The 21,134-nt window shown below is 40.4% G+C and overlaps 1 protein-coding gene across 9 annotated transcripts in view; it reads left to right on the plus strand.

Annotated features, from left to right (window-relative positions):
* Positions 1–21,134, plus strand: part of rptor (regulatory associated protein of MTOR, complex 1) — a 323,941-nt gene that overhangs the window by 215,207 nt on the left and 87,600 nt on the right. For 5 of the 9 annotated variants that reach the window (XM_034188053.1, XM_034188054.1, XM_034188058.1 and 2 more), the window contains 2 exons: positions 14,721–14,796; positions 16,238–16,294. In XM_034188053.1, coding sequence (XP_034043944.1) covers positions 14,721–14,796; positions 16,238–16,294 — 133 coding nt within the window. The remainder of the gene's footprint in view (positions 1–14,720; positions 14,797–16,237; positions 16,295–21,134) is intronic. The other 4 variants (XM_034188056.1, XM_034188059.1, XM_034188060.1 and 1 more) reach the window with 1 other exon arrangement.

Here is a 21,134-nt window from a genome sequence, read left to right on the forward strand (position 1 = left end):
CATCTATCATGATAAATAGCTTTATCTCGAGGGTTTAAAGCTTCGAAATAACCGTGCATTCTCTCCATTTGTCTATCACGCGCCAGCCTTCTTGTAATCCAGAATGGAAATGGCACCTGTCCTGCAGCAAATCGGTCACGTGATTGAAAACCCTCCATAGTCCTTGCGTTTCATCACGTGCTGGTTCTTCCAGTTCTGTTTCTCAGAGCCTTCATACCTACGTCCTTCCACCAGAAACTGATTAATGTCCCATTTATAGGCACTTTGCTCCTTGTGTTCTCAGCCAGATCATTGTGGTTCACCACACTTTGCATTTCATACTTGTGTTCAAGTAAGGGTCCGGTCACACTGCACACGACGATAGCTGAACGAAGGAAAAAAGTCAGAAATAGTTGAAAAAATGTGGATGAATGAGCCTTCTCCCATCAGCGAAACACCTGTGAATCAAGAGCGCATAAAGGAACGAAACAAAACCGAAACGAACAAAAGAAAAACGAAGCAAACGCCGACCTTGACGCTTTAAACAAAATCAATGAGACCCAGCACAGCCAGCCTGTGCTCATGTCCGCAGCACCTGCAGGTGCGGGATTTGGTTGTCTTGACAACAGGTTTGTCTTCACAACAACAGCCACAAAGGGCTGGAAGGTGTGTAAATAGATAAAGTAGTTGATAAAACGTCCTTGCCCCTACCGTTTCTTGTATGAAAATGCTTTTCGTCCCACACGTGGACAAGTCACGTTCAGCTCATCGGATCTTTAGTTATTGATCCGTTCAGATATCGTCAATGTTCATGCAAGACGTCAGACTTAGGAGGTTGGACGAAGTTGGATGACAGTGAAACTGAACACTGAAAGTACGGGAACTATGCAAACGATGAGGAACCGTCAAGACAGAAAGCAAAATGAAATACGGATGAGTTGAGGTTGTCGTCGGGATTCATTCACATTTTTCAACAGTTTGAAAATTCTGACAAAGCGCCAGCTGCTGGAGTAAAGCTGGATGACTGTTAAACGTTGCCTCCGAAAGTCAACGTAAATCCAGATCTGTCCTCAGAAAGACTGTTGCTCTGAGTTTTGTTAATTCTGCTGCTGTATTTGGTTGGACTACACCAGCTTAATCCCATTCTGTGTACTGAAATGGAATGACATCTGTATTTTTCTGCCTGCCATTCTGGGAAAGCATAAATAAGCTCTGTAAATTCCAAGCTTTGTCATCTCATTGCAAAGGCCCCCCAACCTGACTACACTCTAGACTGAAGCCACCGAGGTGTTGCACAGAACGCCACAGGAGGTCCTTCCTTCCTGTGGTAATCACACTGTATAACTCCTCCCCCTTCTGCAGGATGAATACATAATGATCAGAGTAGAGAAGCTCAAATCTTTGACTGGACTGGGACTAAAATTCTTGTTTTGGTAGTCTGACTGCAGTGGGAAGGGCTAAAGAACAACAACTTGTCCGGAAAGCCCTCACAGTATGTGGGTACCCACGACGGTCCCTGGACAAAGTGCAGAAGTCCCAGAGAACAAAGAGACCAGATAGACAGGAGACAGAGACAAGAAGAAGAGGAGTGTCTCTCTCTTATTTAGCAGGAGTAGGGGAAAAACTACAGAGGATCTTTAGACAGCACAAAATTCCAGTTTACTTTAAACCGGTTAACACCTTGAGACAGAAATTAGTTCACCCTAAGGACAGGATCCCTAGTTACAAACAGAGCAATGTAGTGTATTCTGTCAGATGTCAGGAAAACTGTAACAAACGCTACATAGGTGAGACTAAGCAACCTTTACACAAAAGGCTATACCAGCACCGCAGAGAGGGCGCCAATGGACCTCAATCTGCAGTTCATCTCCACCTTAAAGAGACTAACCACACGTTTGAGGACAAGGAAGTTAAAATCTTAGCCAGAGAGAAGAAATGGTTTGAGAGAGGAGTCAAGGAGGCATTCTGTGTGAAACAGTTGAAACCCAGCCTTAATCGGGGAGGGGGTCTGAGACACGCTTTGTCCCCTGTTTACAATGGGGCACTCAGGTCAAAGCAGTTTCAGTCTTTTGTTCATGGTAGAGTCATTCACATCATCAGGAGAGTCATCAAGGGAGCCATCAGGAAAGGCGTCCGTCCCATCATTAGGAGGGACAGCTGCCCTGCCATTAGGAGGGTGCCAACTAGAGCACAATAGTTGCTAATTAGAGCCATTGTTTAATCACTAGCCTATAGCAGTCTGCCTCTCGGTAGGAGGGGTCTGATTAGGTTTAAAACTCCAGCTTTTGTGGCTTCTGTTTATTCTTCTCTACAAGAGTCAAGACAGAAGTCAGACTACCAGCGCAAGAATTTTAGCTGAGGAAGCTTCTGCGATTTGAAGCGAAACGTCCTCGCGTCAAGCAACCCAGTCCACTCGAAGATTCAAGCTTCTCTACTATGGAAACCACCTGGACAACTGAGAGCCTACACAGAAACATAATGATCAGAGTTTTCAGTTATTCAGAGCTATGTGCAGTACTGTCAAACATCCTGTGCCATGTGTCTTTCAGTCATTTCGCATAAACTTGTTGTACTCATTGTTCTCATTGTAAAAAAAGAAAAAAGAAGCAATGTTTACCGTTTCACTCTGGCAAAATAATTTCCTTCGGGATTAATAAAGTTCTTTCTTATTCTTCTTTTGTGCATCCCAAAATTTGACAGTCTATAACCAAAAGCAAATCAGCGTGTGAAGATCACAGCTGCCTGCGAATCTGATCTAGCATATGGTTTGATGATACAATGCACTGGCCGTGTACCATGTGACGTGTCTAAAAACAATTTCTGGAAAACCTCCTGGTGACATCACAGCATGTGCAACAACATTTTGGGCTCCATGGAAATGCACGAGATTGTAAAACAATTGTTTGCACAATGTTCACTGCTAGTTGCCACAAGTGGCTTGAAATTTATGTATGCCAGAAATTTTGAACATTTCAAACATTTTGTTGCGCACTGACACCTTGCTGTGCACAGTTCACACCCATTTTACAGCAGTTTACAACAAGTTTTCTCATTGGCACGCTAAATTGCATTCCAGTGTGGGGATCAAGTTTGTGCAAGTGTCAAGGTGCCTTTACTAAAGTATACCAGAATTCACTTTTTTTTTCCTCAAACTCCCACCACAGTCAAAACAAAACTACAGCACAATGACTGACTATGCCAGTTGATCACGATGACCCTCCTGTACCCTCTAAGGTTTTCCAAAGTATGGGCAAGCTTTCAAGCGGTGACCTATGAAAGTGGTCACCAAAACTTACATCATTATTATTATCTCTCCCTGCTCTTCCATTGGATCCCTTACCACCACACATGATTAGATCCAGACCCTCTGGGGCTGGACCTGATTCCACGCTTGATAACCAATTCGTGAGTACACAAAAAAACACGTTCGTTCACTGCGGCTCCCATAATCATGTCCACCTAATAATATGCCGGTATTCATAGCAGGTTTTCTCCTTTTTTACGTTTATCATTCTCAAAATAAATGCTATTCAACGAGTGTGAGCCAAAACATGTAGGTGTTTTACTTGTTTCTGCCTTCCACCATATGTTCTACCAGGCGCAGGATAAGTATAATTTACACTACTTTAATTTTTCAGTATGTTGTTTCTGGCCATTATTCCTGTTTGTTTCTTTGCTTCATAAGAGGGCAGAGAAAAGATTTTGTTGAGCGACAGCATACTCTGTCTGACATGATGTATTTGAAGTTAATTTTTTATTGTTCCTCAAACCACTCATTTGAACACATAACTGACAATTCGACATGTCCACGTTTGATTAAAAAAATTGTAGGTTTCCTCTGGAGATTATAGATTATGTATAGATGGATAACACCTGTCCTTTATTCTCTTCACTTGTGTGTACAAAGATGGAAACCATGAAGACTGCACAGCATCCTGAAAATTCTGATGAATGTATTTGGTAAAAATGGACAAATGTGTAGTTTTTAAGTTCATACCATGGCCCCTGCCAAGTTCACGCTGCCTCTGATGCGTTCCCAATAATTTCTTACCACACACAATTATGCACAATTATCACGTCCAACCGTCTTACTACATACAATCACATCGCACCATGCATTTACCATATTCTCACTAGGTCCATGCAGTCCTGATAAAAACTATGCCACATGCTACACTTTTTCTTTCCTTGTGCAGGTTTTCTTGTGTCTACATCCCAGCCTTCCACTGTCACTTCAGGTGTGTCCTGGGGCCACTTCTCTTCATGATTTACCTCCTTCCCCTCAGCAATATTTTTTGCAGAAACATCAATTTACTATCTATGCTGATGACACTCAGCTCTGTCTCTCCAGCAAACTCACTTCCACTCTTTCACCCTCCTGCCTTATTGACTTTATAACAGAAATAAAATCCTAGTTCTCTTCAAATTTTCTCAGATTAAACAGTGATAAAATAGAGGTTCTCCTCCTTGGTACAAAATCAACAATTTCCAAAACAGCAGCCAGTTTTTCTCTAGTTATTGGCAAGTTCTCTGTCTCTCCTACCCCACAGGTTAAAAATCTGGGTGCCATCCTCGACAATCCTCTACCTTTTCAATCCCACATCAGTAACATCACCCAGTCTACATATTTCCACCTACATAACATTAACTGCCTCCGCCCCCCAATACCTCTACTCTCCTTGTTCACAGCCTTGACACTTTTCGCCTAGACTATTGCAATTTCTTCTTCTTTGGTCTCCCTCACAAATACCTCTGTAAGCTTCAGTTGGTTCAGAATTCAGCTGCCCATATCATCACCAGAACCACCTCCATCCACCACATAACCCCGGTCCTGCAGCAACTTCACTGGCTCCCGGTTAAATTCCATATTGCTCACACCTCCATATCTGTCTAACCTCCTCCACGTTCTCGCTCCCTCTCACACCCTCAGATCCTCCTCCTCCATACAATTCACTGTTCCTCCTACCCGTCTTATCACTATGGGGTGGAGAGCATTCTGCAGCTCTGCTCCCCAGCTCTGGAACTTATTACCACCTGTGCTCAGAAACATAGACTTTTTAACACTCACTTTCAATCCATCTCAGAACTCATCTGTTTAAGACTGCTTTCTCTCTCTGATCAATTGTACTGCCTAATTTTAACCTGTTTTTATTTCTCGTGTATTTTTTATTCTAACTGTTTTTACTGTTGCTATCCGCCACTGGCTGAAGGCCCGAAGGGGGAATTACGCCGTAGTGAGTTCCATCTGTCTGTCTGAGAACATGAGTGAGTCACTTCTCACCAAAACACGGGTGCAAGGACTTGTACAAAGTTTCACGAAATTCCTCCTAAAAGTGTGAGAGGAGTTGATTTCAGAATGCTTATACCATTTTTGGGATGGATGGACGTGAAACTTGGTGCAAGTCCTTGTTATAGGTTGGCAATACACATATTTTCATATCGTTCATGTTGGGCCCATTTTTCCAAAGTGATGACCCTTGATTAATAAATTTAGACTCCATCAATTTCATGAGTGGTTGCCTGCATTCTGAAATCAACTCTGCTCACATTTTTAGGAGGAATTTCATGAAACGAAATGTTACCAGAATACTAAAGCAGCATTTGCCGATAGGGGATATTGTGCTCTTAGAGCGTTCTTGTTTTAGTTGTTATTGCTTGTGTGGTGTCCTTGAGTGCTTAGAAGGGCAGCTATAAATAAAATGCATGATTATTATTATTATTATTATTATTATTATTATTATACAAGCCTGTTTTGTTTGTTTTGAAGCTATATTCAACTATGTTTTACAACTCTGAGCTCCTCTTTGTGAGCTGTCCATGGTGCTGAACAGTCATTGGATTATCTGCACTATGGACAGCTCACCTCCAGGAGCTCGTAATAGCTTGTGCATGCTTTCACTATCACAAGTTGCTTTAGGAAACGTGTATACAAAATTAAAATGTTTGTTGTTATACTTGTAGAAAACAGTTTACTCGTACAGATAGTTATCAGTTGAACCAAAAGTGATGGCGTGAGGATTAGATCCATTATTTAAATTCTCTGAATGTGACAAAAATTGTGATAGATGTGGTAAGCTCAGAAAAAGCCTATTTAAAATGTAATGTGGTCTTCTACAACGGGACATTGACCTATCATGGGTCATAGCACCAGCATGGAGAGGTCATTGTGAGAACTCCAGTAACGTAATGACAACGCAGTGAGCACGCCATGCAGTATTTCGTATCTGCATCATGCTTGTACTACATCAGTGAAGTCCCTACCAGATTTGAGTTGTAGTGTTACTATGACAATGTTGTCGTTACTACATTGTAATGGCATTCTGATGTGGTCACGACCTTACTGCGTTTTTTTTTTGGGGGGGGGGGGGGGGGGGTACATGTCCAAAGAGCAATCATATTCTCTATGTTGATGGAGACGTGCCATGTCGTAATCAGTTTCTACAGCATTCCTACTATGTTGTACAAGTTCTTTACCCAATTTTTGGAGGTCGTATTAGGAACATGGACCAGTGTAATGGAGTTTAAATCTGAGGTGCTGACGTACACTGGTGCAGGTGCTTATAAGATAAGAAACTTTATTGAGCCCAAAGTGGGGAAAATCACTTGTTGCAGCAGCAAAAGTCATACAGTAGTAAAGAAAAAATATTTACATTAAAGAAAGGTGACTAAAGTACATTGCGATGTTTGCTTGTGGGTGCATACATACTGATGTGAACAGATTACATGAAAAATATAGTGATTATTAGTATAAGTATAGGTATGTATAGATATGGTAAAATTATTGCACAGTTGTACATGTAATGAAGCCCAAAAGGTGAGGGTAGACGTAGTTAATTATCCCTGGATTCTGTCGTGTAAAGTGTATGAGAGTCTATAATTGCTCCTGGACAGGACCTCTGTCCATTGCAGGTTCTTTCCCCAGCTGAGGCCAGTTATGTCTACATGGTGGTTGCCCACCTACCCCGTCCTATCCCACCGTGGTACCTGGTCTGAAATCTTTCTGGTATTTATTGACTTTACAGGCTCCTCCACACTGTGAGAAACATTTTCCCATCATCTATCTAGATACACCAACACTTCTCCCACTAGCTACTGTTTCTGTTTTTGCTCTTCTCTGAGCCCCTCTGAGACTCTCTCTCCCACTCTTTATCTGGATGGTGTTAGAAAAAATTCTCGCTCTTTATGCCGCTTGGAACGACTTCAATTTCAATTTCAGTTTATTAATTTATATAGCGCCAAATCACGACAAAGTCGCCCCAAGGCGCTTCACATAATTCACAACACCACAAATGAATCTAAATTCAAAATTAAAGCAAGAAAAGCACAGTTAAAAGATAAAACACAGTAGAATAAAAAGAAATTACAAAGCAAACACAAGGTTCATGGATGTGCTGAGAGAGGACATGCAGGTGGTTGGTGTGACAAAGGAAGATACAGAGGACAGGGTGAGATGGAAACGATTGATCTGCTGTGGCGACCCCTAACGGGAACAGCCAAAAGACAAAGAAGACAAAGCAAACACAAACAGATTAAAAAATGAATGATAAGACAGTCTAAAAAACTTGTTGTGTAACATTCTTGCCTCGCTTTAATAGTGTAAAGAATAGTCTTTCTAAAACAAGAGTCCTTTCTTTCTTTTTCTTTTTCTTAAAGACTCATTATTTTATATCGTGGCTATATTGCATTGTTTACCGCCAAGGCAAATTGGAATTGCACATCGTTGCATAGCAGCACATGCAGCATTAAGGAGGATACAATAAGACAAAGAGCTACTTGAGGAGTGTGAGAAATAAGATGACAAACGATGGGAGTGCCAGCGATTAAATGTATGGAGAAACAAAACAAAAGTTTGGACCAGAATGGGGGAGTGTAAAGGAGTGTAGTGGGAGGGAAATAGGCAATTTGGGCTCCGGGTGATGGATGTTGGTGCCAGTGTGCAAACAGCAATTGTTATTTAAATGGTGCAGAAAAGAAGAGAGAAGATAAAACCAAGGCTGATTACTCCCATGTGGGTAGTTGGAGTGTGGGTGTGTGTGCCAGGGTGTCAACGTGTGTGTGTGTTTGGGAGTAAACCTCACTGCGCCACTCTCAGCAGGCATCAGGAAAAGAGCTTAGTCAGCCACCAACTGGTCCCGTCCACGGTTGTGTTGTGGGCCGTCCTCTGATCGCTCTCACACATGCACACAGACGGCTTTTCATGATGACTTACTCATTGGTATTGGCAGCAGTCGTCCAAGTTAATGCTGTCATCTTTCGAGAGTGCAGCAGCCTCCCGCCTGTGAGCGTGTCCTCGCTGATTAGACTGCTCTTTTTGCTCATTTCCTCACCATCAGATTACATAAACACCAGCGGGTGTTTGTTGGCAAGGTTTACGCGCACATTCCAATCACAGCACTTCACACGTTATGAAACCTAAAGAGACATCAGTTTGATGGGGCTCTTCTTTAAACGACAGCTTATTTCACTCTTTTGTAGATCATACATGTCATGAGCAGACCCGTCGTCCTCTTCAGTACAGACACTGACCAGTTTGTTCAAGGGCTTTCATTATTTTCAAAATGTTCAAATCTTTGTTGGACAAAAGTTGTACAAGCAGTTTTTGGTTCCTTTGCTGACACTCATACAGAACTTTGTTTGATGAACACGAATCCATCACAGTGACTGCTGCAGAATGCCTCTGTGATGCACACAACAACCAAAATAATGTGGATTATGAATGAATTGATGAAGCTTTGGGAAACGTTCATGAACAGCCATCATGCTGTAATTCCTCAAGCTCCCAAATGAATACAAAATAGTTATCAGAAGACAGGATTTTACCCTCAGCGTTTCCCCAACCACACTATAAACTCACATGCAGCCTGTGCTCCATGAATAATTCATTCATTTTCTACCACTTATCTGTGTCTGAGTGACCAAGCAGCTCATCCCACTCTTCGTTCTTCTTGGCCAAGGTTATGGTCTAGTGGTTAAGCGTTGGGCTTGAGACCAGAGGATCCTTGGTTCAAATCTTAGGACCCTCGGGTAAGGTCCTTAATCCCCTAGTTGCTCCCGGCTTGTTGGGAGCGCATTGTATGGCAGCACCCTGACATCGGGGTGAATGTGAGGCATTATTGTAAAGCGCTGTGAACGTCTGATGCAGATGGAAAAGCACTATATAAATGCAGTCCATTTACTAAGTCCTGTAACTCTTCCTGAGAGATCCTAAGATGTTATAAAAATGTAAATAATCTCTCCAGCATGTCCTACTGTATGTCTTCACTGAGACCTCCTTTCAGTTGGACATGCCTGGAAGACCTTAGGGAGACAACCAGGGAAAATCCTCACCAGATGCCCAAACCATCTCATCTGGCTGTTTCCGATGTGAAGAAGCAGCAGTTCTACTCTGTGTCCCTCCTAGATATTCGAGCCTCTTACCCTGTCCACATACCCATGGATGCCACTTGTATCTGCAAATTTGAGGCTGCATCTGAGGTTCTCCATGAATAATTAGAAAGATGTGGCTACTGGTATAAGAATTGCATCCCAAATTGTAATGGTGCAAGATGCTTCTGTGCATTGGCTCTCTGAAACCAACTGCCAAGTGGTAATTGTCCATATCATAAGCAGGTTTTCACGTTCTGTGAGTATGATACACTAGATCTCTAGGGATTTCTGCCATAATTCAAATGGTGACGCAAGTTCCACAAACACATCAGCAATTTTACATTGAGACATGGTTTTATGAAACCTTTCATAAAATAGTAGCATTGTAATACATTGTTAATCACTGTGTGGTGCTATTGAGTTCTGCTGTAGCTGCTGAGAGTGTTGGAGCACCACAACATGGAAATGTCTCATGCCAGTAGCCACTACCACTGAGATACGAGTCATGTGGTTGTAGCAACGTCCTAAAACCAAATACTGTATTCACCCGAATCCATAATGGCCCTGATTATAAGACAACCCCATAATTTTCAGATTTATTTCCTGTGGAGGGAAAAAAAATACCCCATCTTACATTTGGGCCAATGCGTTATGACACCAGAGATGTCAAATTAATTCCAAAAATGACAATCAGCCAACAGGTTTTCATTGCAACAAGTGCAGAGACAAATGTCAAGTGGAATAATGGAAATAACTCAGAAGACCAATGTGGGAAAACTCATGGAGGCTACCAAGATTAAAATGTCACAATCATTTTTAATGCAAAAGATGGACACATTGTTTATTCTTTTTTTTTTTTACAGAGAAGAAAAGTACAAGCAAAGTGATGAGTTTTTAAGAACCGATTGACCAATTTCATTCATATTTAGTGTAAGGGTGTACTTGGGTGATCCCTCGACACTTTGTATTACTGATTTGTGGGGACCGAGGGGGATATGGCATCATCTGATTACTCTTGTTTACTGAAACTATGAAAACAATCCTTTCAGTTCAGGTGATCATTTTTCACTGAGCCGCTGTTTACTCCATCATTCGGGTGTTTTACACTCAGAGCTAAAATTTAAGCAAAACATGTTAAATGACTGGTGCCTGTGCTCATTAATGTTGTAATATCTGTTTGGCAGCATTGACATTTTTGCTTGGAGTCTTTGTTCTGCCTCAAAGTTGAATTTGTGCATTTTCCCATTTTTCCCAAGCAGTACCAGCCAGCATATCAACTGGAATAAATTACCTCTTTGTTGACTTTCAAAAATAATTTTTGTCATTATTGCAGCAGCTGAATCACCAGTATAAACGCATCTACTTATGTTGTGTTTTTCTAGGGAGACATCATTAATTTGTAGCCACACTTCATAGGAATTTAAACCAACGAAAAAAAAATCATTCCATCCATAAAAAGGAGTTGACCCAATTAATAAATTGTTACATAGTTAAAGTTATTGGGTTTACACGCTGAACAGTTATGTTTCTGGGTAATATTTTTCTGGTTAATTTGTATACATGGTGCAATTTGGTGTTGGTTAATTGTGAGCAACACTAAGAACCTGTGTCTTCATTGAGAATGTAGCAATTTGCTGAGCGAACACAAAATGCAATGACACACTGCCTGGCAAAATGTTAGTTGCAATACTGTATCAAATAAGCTGTGGACTTTTTTTTACTGAATTGCTCATTTTTCTGTTTATTCTAATATCTCATGAGCCAGCATAATAGCTGAATTAAATTACCCCATTGTTGACTTTTCTGAGCTCAGTTTCGCACATGGTGCTCTGATCTTTGGATACCCTAATTGCACTCTAGAAGGTGAGTGTGGAATTTGCATGTCTAGGGTTGTGATTTTTCCTGGTTAAAGACTAAGATCCAACCTTTCAATGACATCCTGGACTCACCCATCAGAAGTGTATTTGTATGCGGTGAAAGTGTCAAAATTGTAGAGGCATTTACTTATCTCAGCAGTGACCTTCATGTCTCTGGGTCTTTGGCCTTTGAGATTGTGAGTCATTGGTGAAGAGCTTATTATGGCTAGAGAGCGGTATTTGGTGATGCTAATACCTTTGTAGGAGAAAAAGTCCAAGTGTTTAGGGTCATGGTGCTTCCTGTCGTACTGTGTGATTGTGAGACTTGGTACGGGGTCTCTTTGGAGGATCCCGCTGGGATGACTTTATGTCAAAAGAATGATTACGTAAGGAGACTCAGATGAGGAGTGTCACCTGCATTCTGAGGGAACAGCAGATACATTATAGCCATGTGGTGCATTTCTCTAGACATGACCCAATGCACAGCTGCCTTAGTGTTAAGGGCTCAGCAACTCGACAAGGCCAAGGGAGGCCACATTTGAGAGTCTGGGAATGGCTAGTTGTTTGTTTGAGTGGTTGCCTTCCACGTATCATGGAACCAATGCAAGTTCCCAGACGTCTATAAAGATTCTCAATCCGAAGACCGAGTCAGGTCAATGAAACAAAGATTTAAAGTACTAAACAAGTTCACTTGGCTTGATTCAACTTACTTGGTTGCTCCCAGACCTGACTTGACCCGACCCCAACTTTCAAAATAATTGTTAACGTATTGCAGCAAAAACTTATCTCCTCATCAGTTATTCTTCTAAAGAGATATCAAAACTTTGTAGCATCGTACGGAACAGTTTCACTTTGTACATGAATCCTTAACTTTTCGACTCCGGCACACTGCTCGTAGCTAACAGAAAAGTCTTTTCAGCAGCAGAAAGAGCCTCAGACAGCGTGCACTCCACTCATTTAACATCACGTCACAGTCTAGTCCAACATCTGGGAACTCGACTCAGCTGTAACTCGCGCTAACTGAGGGTAAAAAGGCCCATCGAGGCTCAGAGCTCAATTTGCTGAAGCCTGTTTCAGATGAAGGCGGTGGAACTGAAAGAACAGAGAAGTGCGATAAGGTTTGATGTGCCTTGCATAACTTCATGAATTAGATATGATGGCCGTAAGAGGAGCTGTTGTTTGAGAATGTGAGAAAGGCTCCTTGCTGCCCTCTCTTGGACCTGGGGGCAGGAAGAGAAAGAAATGTACGTGCACAATTTCTGTGACTGTGAAATAAATGAAAATTGTTGCAAGTTACAATCTTCTCAAACTCTTGGGGAGATGCTTTCAAATTAACTCGTGAGTGTAAAATATGCAACAGAATTTTAATTCTACTGCATGATTTATGAAGAAACAAAACCTAGATCAGCCTGATGTTAATGAGATTATCAAAGCTCAGGTAAGGAAGATTTGTTCATTGAGGGAAATTACATACGTAAAGTCAGAAGACTTTAACCAGAAAAACAGTAGAAGTTTAAATCATGTTTCTGTTAGTGTTTGGAAAAAACTAAGACATGTACAGATAGATAAAATGATAGATGAGTCCCTCTCTCTGTGTTTAACAGGGTAATAGCTTCTGCCAAGCAGGTAAAGTTTTAATTTGTATTTGTCCGTTTGTCTGTCTGTTAGCAGGATAACTCCAAAGGTAATGAACAAATTTCAGTTAAATTTGATGGGCAGATATATAATGTTCCCGGAAATAAGTCATTCGATTTTTGAAAGTGATCAGAAATATATTCTGGAACTGATTTTCAGAAAAATGTTTGGCACAAAGCAACATTCATTGATTCATTCGTTCATCTTCTGCTGATTTTCCGGGTCAGTGTGGCAGTAGACCAAGCAGATCATCCCAAACTTCCCTGTCCTCCGCCAAGTCTCCTAACTCATCCTGCTGGATCCCGGGGCACTCCCCAAGACAAACTGGGAAATATAATCCCTCCAGCATGTCCTGGATCTTCCCCAGGGTCTCCTCCCAGTTGGATGTGTCTGGAAGACCTCCCTCGAGAAACGACCAGGGGGCATCCTCACCAGATACCCAAATCACCTCAGCTTTCTCCTTTCAATGCGAAACAGCAGTTGCTGTATTCCGAGTCCCACTTGTATAGTCGAGCTTCTGGTCCATTTTCTCGGTATAAGCCCAGTTACCCAGTGGAGGAATCTCATATCCGCCACTTGTATCCGTGACCTTGTTCTTTCAGTCATTACCCAAAGTTCATGACCACAGTTGAGGATAGGAGCGTAAAGCGATTGGTAAAGTGAGAGCCTCACTTTCTGGCTCAGCTCCTTCTTCAAAACGACGGTCTGGTACAACGTTCGCAGGACATTCAACACAGTCCCAATCCAGCTGTTAATCTCACAGCTCACCCCCAAAGCCATATTTGACTGAAAAGGTTCTGAGATTTTGATGAAATTTTTTTGAGCACAGGGATAATGGCCTAGAAAATTAGGGATTTTCTTTTCAATTTGATGCAGAATATATTTGGCTTTTGCGGATGTATGCACATTGTGAGTACTTTCTACTTCTAAACAGTAAATACTATTGTTTTATAACTCTCCGGATTAAAGGCCATATAATGAAGACAAGCTGATTTAAAATCTGGTGAGCTTTGATGGACCATTTTGCGGTGCCAAGCTCATCTTCTCTCAGGCAACTTTGTTTTACCCATGTAATATGTTATAGATATGTCTGTTCCCTACTGGCTTGTTAGAGAGAGAGACAGAGACAGAGAGATTGATGATGGATTAGGAGCAGGTGGTTGTGGTCATCTTAAATCAGAGAAGTAAACTCTTACTTTTTGATTGTATAACAGTGGTTACATAAGACTCAAGTAACACATTTATACCACCACATAAACTCTGTGGAAAGGATTTTGTATATCAGCCAGTATATCAGAGTGAGGAGGATGGTCACGTGAGGTATGCAGTGAATGTACTCCGTGAGAGAGAGCATGTTTCAACATATAATTGTATTAAAACTGAGGCAACCTGTTATATCTTGTTTAGCAGTCATTCAATTCTAAAACTCAAATAACATGGTCAGGCATCCACACAACCCTGCAGAAAGGATTATGTGTGAATCTCTCTCTCAAGCTTATGTGCAGTTTTGAAGTTACATGATGCTTAGAATGAGCTTGCTTGTCCGTCCAAAGCGGAGGTCTGGCGACCGCTGCTTGTGCTTCCTTAAAATTCACTTCTGTTTTTCAGTTATTCAGTAGCAGCTTGAAAATGCCAAAATTAAATTAAAAGAGCAGCAAATGTGCGTGATAAGGTTACCTCATTAAAGGTCAGCCTGGGATCTCGTGTCCCCAGCATTGTTAGTGGTCCTCCGTCAGGGGGTGTGGGGGTTCACAACAGCATGAGAGAGATATGATTCATCTTGAGTCAGAACAGAACTCCTGTCTTAAAATGTCGTATAATTTAGGATATTATTGATAACTTATGTTGTCATTTTAATGTGACGTGTCTGTCACCTCTACCCAGGCAGGCGTGGGACCTCGCCGTGGACATCTGCCTGTCGCAGCTGCCCACAATCATCGAAGAGGGCACTGCCTTCAGAGTAAGTGTGTATGTGTGTGTGTGTCTCTGTGTGTGATGTTTGCTTTGGAAGAACAAAACTCTGAGCTGTTGAGGAGGAACAGCGGGTACGGCGTGCACAGCTCCACGTGAATGTGTGGTCCTGCATGTGCATGTGATGTATTGTAGTTATTTTATCTGTTCTGAAGGCTGTAAACTTTGAGGGCTTCTTGTTTGCTCTGCAGGTTTTCTCCTGCCAGCATTTTCCAGGGACCCACAGAAACGCGCGCAGTCACAGCGGGCTCACTGTAAAATAACAGGTTGTGTAATTTAAGCTTGAGTGCGAAATAAAAGAGAGTAATTGTTTGTGAAATGACTGGACCTGCACTTTGAGCCATGGGTACGTTTGCTACATTTCCTGATGTGGCAGGGGACTTGGATGGAGATGCTGAGTGCAATCCAAACCCCGCTGGGTGAGGTTGAGATAAATTTGTTGACTTAAGATATCTGGGTCGACAGCCACAGGAGAGTTGAGCCTGTGAGAAGGAACACAATTGCTCAGGAGCACGGTCACTGTCAAAGTCTAAGACACAGGAAGTAGGTCCTCCTCCTCCTCCTTGCTTTCCTGGTGTTAGCATTTTATCTCTTCCATTTCTGTCTTCCACCTGGTGCTCAGAGGTGGGCATCTCCTCCATCGCTCCCCTGGGAGCAGTTTTCCATCCACTCTCCTCCTGTACTTTCTCCTGAACTTGTGCCAAAAACACTTACCAGCACTGTAATTGAGCCTCTCAGGACCACTAAAGCAGATCTTCTCTCTCTGTCTTCCTCCTGCTTTCAGGAGTCTTTAATATGTTCTCCTATGTGTTTCGACTGTTTACCACCTTTTTTTCTGAGCAATTGTTAGAATAAACACAAACACTTTGGCCTCACAGATCATCGTGTTCCTAATACTATGTTTTTTCTCAGTAAAAGTCACATTTCTTTAAAATAATTGTAATATTATAACTGTTTAGATAGGCATTTCCCAGGAATCAAACTACTGAACAAAATAAACTCCAGTAATTAAATAATAATGGCAATAGTAAAAGTACACTATAACCGTGCACAAAAATCCTGAATCAAAGAGGTAATTTTAAAAAAGAAAGTCAAATAGACTGATTTTTATTGTCATGTTTCCAACACTAGTAGTGGTGTGATTTGCTTTTAATCAAGATCTACTGCTTACTGAAATCAACATGACTTTAAAAATCCTTCAAAAAGACAATGGAGGAATTAAAGGAGTCCATGAATATGATGTCCATGGAAATGGCATCTTTGACAAAGCAAAGCCGCATCATCACAGAGCTGATGGGAGAAATCAAACAGCTGAAACGACAACAGAAAATTTTCTGTCTGGAAAATCGGGTTTCTGATTTGGAGCAGTATTCTCGGATGAGCGATGTCATATCTTTGGACTAAAAATCAAACCAAGGAACTTTTCACAGGTTGTGACGGGAGTTAGTGCTGAGGACGGTGGACACGAGGAAACTACAGAGGAACAGGTGACTGCATTCCTTCATAGTAAACATATTGACATTAATAAAGAAAATGTCGAAGGATGTCACACTCTGCCGGCTCGGGCTCAGAAGGATAAGCCTCAAATAATTCCAGTTATTATCATCTGTTTTGCAAACAAGGCATAAAGTCGAATTACTGTAAATAGGAAAGGAAGCTGAAAGGCACAAATATTTATATCTTAGTAAGAGTAATGCGGACATCGCCAGGAAAGCAAGGCTGCTTAGGAAACAGGGTAAGATCCATTCAGTTTGAGTCGCAAACTGTAAGGTTTTTATCAAACACAAGGATGCAACCTGAAAATGCCAGAGGTCTGTGCATTAGGAGCATCAATCAGTTAGAAGGTTTTGAATGAGGATGAAATGGAAGACTGTGCAGACATTGTTTTGCTATTTATTAACTTTTTTATTTTTTCATTGATTGGTCACTCAATCCATGGCTGGTGTTGATATGTATTCTTAAAAGTTTTTTTATGTGGAACAAAAGTCCTATTCTGCATTAAAACAGCATTCCTATAATGGCTGTGTCTGACACATATTTGGATGAAATTATAAGTGATACCGCTGTATTTATACATTTGTGGATTATATTTATTATGTGATGTCAGCTGACCTTTTTCAGTCTACCTCTGCACAGGAGCTCAGTTTGAAAGTGTTTGATTATACTGAACATAGAATTCATCCAGATTGTTTTTTCCTCAATAACATTCAATTTAATTTCAATTTAATTAGCTTATAATCTGACAAATCACAGCAAAGCCATCTCAAGGCGCCTTACATGAAACAATTCAACATAAAATTTAAATAAACAATTAAAAATGAATAAAAAATTCAAATACATGATTAAAAACAGAAGTAGAAGAATAAAACATAAAAAAAACTATTCATAAGAACGAGAATAAAAATAGGTTTTCAGTCTTGACTTAAAAATGTCCACAGACTCCGACTGCCTCACGGTCACAGGAAGACTGCACAATGCGAAAAGGCTCTTTGACCTGCTGACTACTTCTTCACCCTGGGAACACAGAGAAATCCCGCATCCTGCGATCGCAAAGCCCGGGCCGGCATGTAAAGTTCCACCAGATCAGCCAGATAAGATGGCGCCAACATTATTCATCATTGTAAATATTTTACTGAGGAACAATTTAAGGAGTAATCTATGACGGGACATTTTCAATCATGAATTTTAATAGTAGAACTCTTGCTACCAATATTTCAAGAATTTAAGACTAATTAAAACATTATAATAAATATTTTTAGTTATTGCAATTACAGAGACATGGTTAAGGGCCTCTTCACACATAGTACGAATAAGTACAAATCAGGACAAATGACGGTGGAACAGTTTGTATGAGCGAACCACGAAAACATCGATCTGACAGGAAGGCGTAAATGAACCCACTGCTATGGTTTCATGCACGCAACGTTGTCATCCACGAGCGTGCACAAAACCATCGCAGCTGGAACACAGTGTGAACAGCTGGAGCATGTGTAACCAAATTGCGCAGCTTCTGTGAAGAAAAAAAAAAGAAAAATACATGCCACCCACGGGATTCGAACCTGCCATTTACAAAAGCTCTGATTGCCAGCCAGAAACTTTACCACTGCGCTACCATCACTGGCCTGTAAATGGTGTGGAAAAATGCCTGGACATGGACGAGGTGCGTTGTTCAAATCTGGTGATAAACATGTCTTTTCAACCTATTGGCCAATCTTAGCACAGTTAGCACAGTTTTCTAAAATTCTGGAAAAGGTATTTGCAAGGAGGTTAAATGATTTCATGGCTAAAAATCATGTACTGAGTGAACAGCAATTTGGATTTAGAAAAAAATTGCACAACTTCATTGGCTTTAATTTGATATTTGATATTTATTTCATCTCCATTAGCTATAGCAAGTACAGCTACTCTTCCTGGAGTCAACCCAGCATGGTGCTCACAGAACAGTATTTCCACCAGCCTTCACAACACCACATCGCTATACATATATAAATAATATAAACAGAGGCACCCTTTCCCTCCACCCACATTCCACACATGCGCGCACACACACACACACACTCACCTGTACACACATTGACAGGACCTAGTTTATAGAGAAACCTTTGGCTGAATATGGTTACTTACAATTAATTCCTTCTTGTCTAATGATTGATTAAAAATAATTTCGTAGAGTGGGCAATAAAGCCAAATGTTAAATTGTAAAATGATTCCTTTTCAAAAGGACTTTAAACTGATGTTTACTGGTTGCATTAATAACGTCCCTTGGCAAAGTGTTCCAGCCAAACATTGCTCTATACATTACAGCAGTTGTTCCTTTATTTGTTTTCACTTTAGGTATTATAAATCTGCCCTCCGCGGCATGTCTGGTATCATAATCATGTTCATTCTGACTGAACAATAATTCTTTGTAAAGTACATTTGGAGATTTAGTTGTAAGAATGCTCCTCATCAAATTCAGTAATGAGGCTGTACATCTCTCTTTTACCTTAAGCCAGGACAGTGTATTATGCATCCAGTTCACATTAGTTCTGAGTGGACACCGAAGTGCACATCGTGCAGCTCTATTTTGGACCAGTTGTAGGGTATTTATGTGTGTTGTAGCAGCACAAGAACAAATCTCAGAGCAATAATCGAACTGTGACAGAACAAGACTTTTTACTACATCAGCAGCAGTATTAGGAGGTAAGAGGTGGGAGCATCTTCTCATCATTGAAAGACCCCTGCCCTTCCTATGTACTACTCTACTAATGTGTTTGGACCATGATAGTTCAGAGTCAATTTCAACTTCAAGCAGTCTGGTCTCGCTGACCTATTCAACAGTTACATCTTTGACAGCAAGCCTCAGCTTAGGTTCAATCAGCAACATGTATTTGGTTCCAAAAACAATACTTTTTGTCTTGCCAATATTTAGAGCTAGCTTGTTATTTGTGACCCACTCTTACACAGATTTTAGAGCTTCACCAAGAACAATTTCAAGTTCTTGGACATTAGTATCTGATGAATAAATACTTGAGTCATCAGCATACATTGATATTTTGGCTTTCTGCAGGACTAGCAGCAAGTCATTTGTATATATAGAAAACAGGAGAGGTCCTAGGCAGCTTCCCTGTGGAATACCCCAACAAACGGTTTTCTCATCTGAGAGGATTCTGTTAAAAAAGACAGTTTGCCTCCTGTTTCCTAGATAAGTCTTAAGGCAAAGAGATGCTGCTGGACTGAACCCATAACATTGCATTTTTCATAACAAGAGGTTGTGCTCAATAAGATCAAAAACAGAGCTGAAATCCAACAGTACAGCTCCTGCTAACCTTTTATTATCTAATGTGATCATCATTTGTCATCTGTGCCATAGCTGTAGATGTTGAATGACCTGCCTGGTATGCATGTTGACAATCAGTATTTAAATTATCTGAAAAATATTTTTGAATTTGTACAAAGACAATTCTCACCATAATTTTGCTCAGAGCAGGTAACAGACTACTCGGTCTACTGTTATGGCCGCAAAATGGTGCAGTAGCACTTTTTTGGCCATTTTCCATGCTTGTAGATAGACACGCTCCTCAAAACTTAAATTTACAATGTGAGCCATTGGGACAGCAATTGACCTTGCAGCAAGTTTAAATAATTTTGAATAAATATTATCAACACCCGACAGACAGTTTTTCTTTACATTCTAAAAGCAATTTTTCTACCTGACCCGCAGTAACAGTAATAAACCCAAATTTGCATTTTCTGCCATAATATTGTCCGTTATTGAAACTTCTACTTTTGTGTTATTAGTTTGAGCCATATCAGCCCGAAGGTTGTTAATTTTATCATAAAAAGAATTAAGTGATTGGCTATATCCAGAGGCTTTGTCATAAAACAACCCCCTGTTTCAAGAAATGATGGAATAGATTTAGCATTTCTTCCTAACATATTATTTAGGATACTCCATGTTTGGCATATGAGTGGATAGCGAGTTATTTACACAATAGATATCAGCATGTTCATTTATGTGTGATAAATTCTGAAATTTTGAAGATCACATGTGGCGTGTCCCAGGTTTCAATCCTTGGTCCATTGTTGTTTCTTTTATATATTAATGAGATATGTTTGGTTTCTAAGTCCCTGACTTTTATTTTGTTTGCTGATGATACAACTGTGTTTTGTAGTGGGGATCATTTGGGACAGCTTTTGGACATGACGGAGAAGGAATTACAGAAATTTAAACAATGGTTTGATTCAAACAAATTATCAATCCTGGAAAAATCCTGGGACTTTAAACAGAAATTTATTACTAAATGATACTGAAATTGAACTTGTAACTGAAACAAAATTTCTTGGGGTTTTTATTGATGAAAAATTAAGATGGAAAAAATGTCTAAAGCCATTGCAATTCTCTATAAAGCAAAAGACTGGGATTTGGTTGATTACACCACAATTCAAATCATGTATAAAGTTAAAAATAATGTTCTTCCTCAACATGTCCAGGATCTGTTTAAAATGATGGAGTCCAGTTACAACTGAGAGGAATGTTAGTATTTGAGAAGTCAAAGATTTGAACTACTCTAAAAAGATATTGCATTTCTGTTAAAGTTGTTAACATTTGGAATAATTGTCCTGATAACATTAAATTATCTGCTACCTTAGTTGGTTTTAAAAGGCTCTATAAGAACAATATAATTACTTGTTATAATCTGATTAACTATGTTTATTGATTTTGTTATTGTTTTTGGGGATTGTGCACTATTGTTTGTGTGGTTGTGTTTGGAATTTTTTTTTGTTGTTCATGGATTAAATCATCCTGTTTGTGCTTGGTGTTTGCTGTTGTTTGTTTGTTTGTGT

Source organism: Thalassophryne amazonica, chromosome 15 (assembly GCF_902500255.1).
Source record: "Thalassophryne amazonica chromosome 15, fThaAma1.1, whole genome shotgun sequence".
Classification (NCBI taxonomy): Eukaryota; Metazoa; Chordata; class Actinopteri; order Batrachoidiformes; family Batrachoididae; genus Thalassophryne; species Thalassophryne amazonica.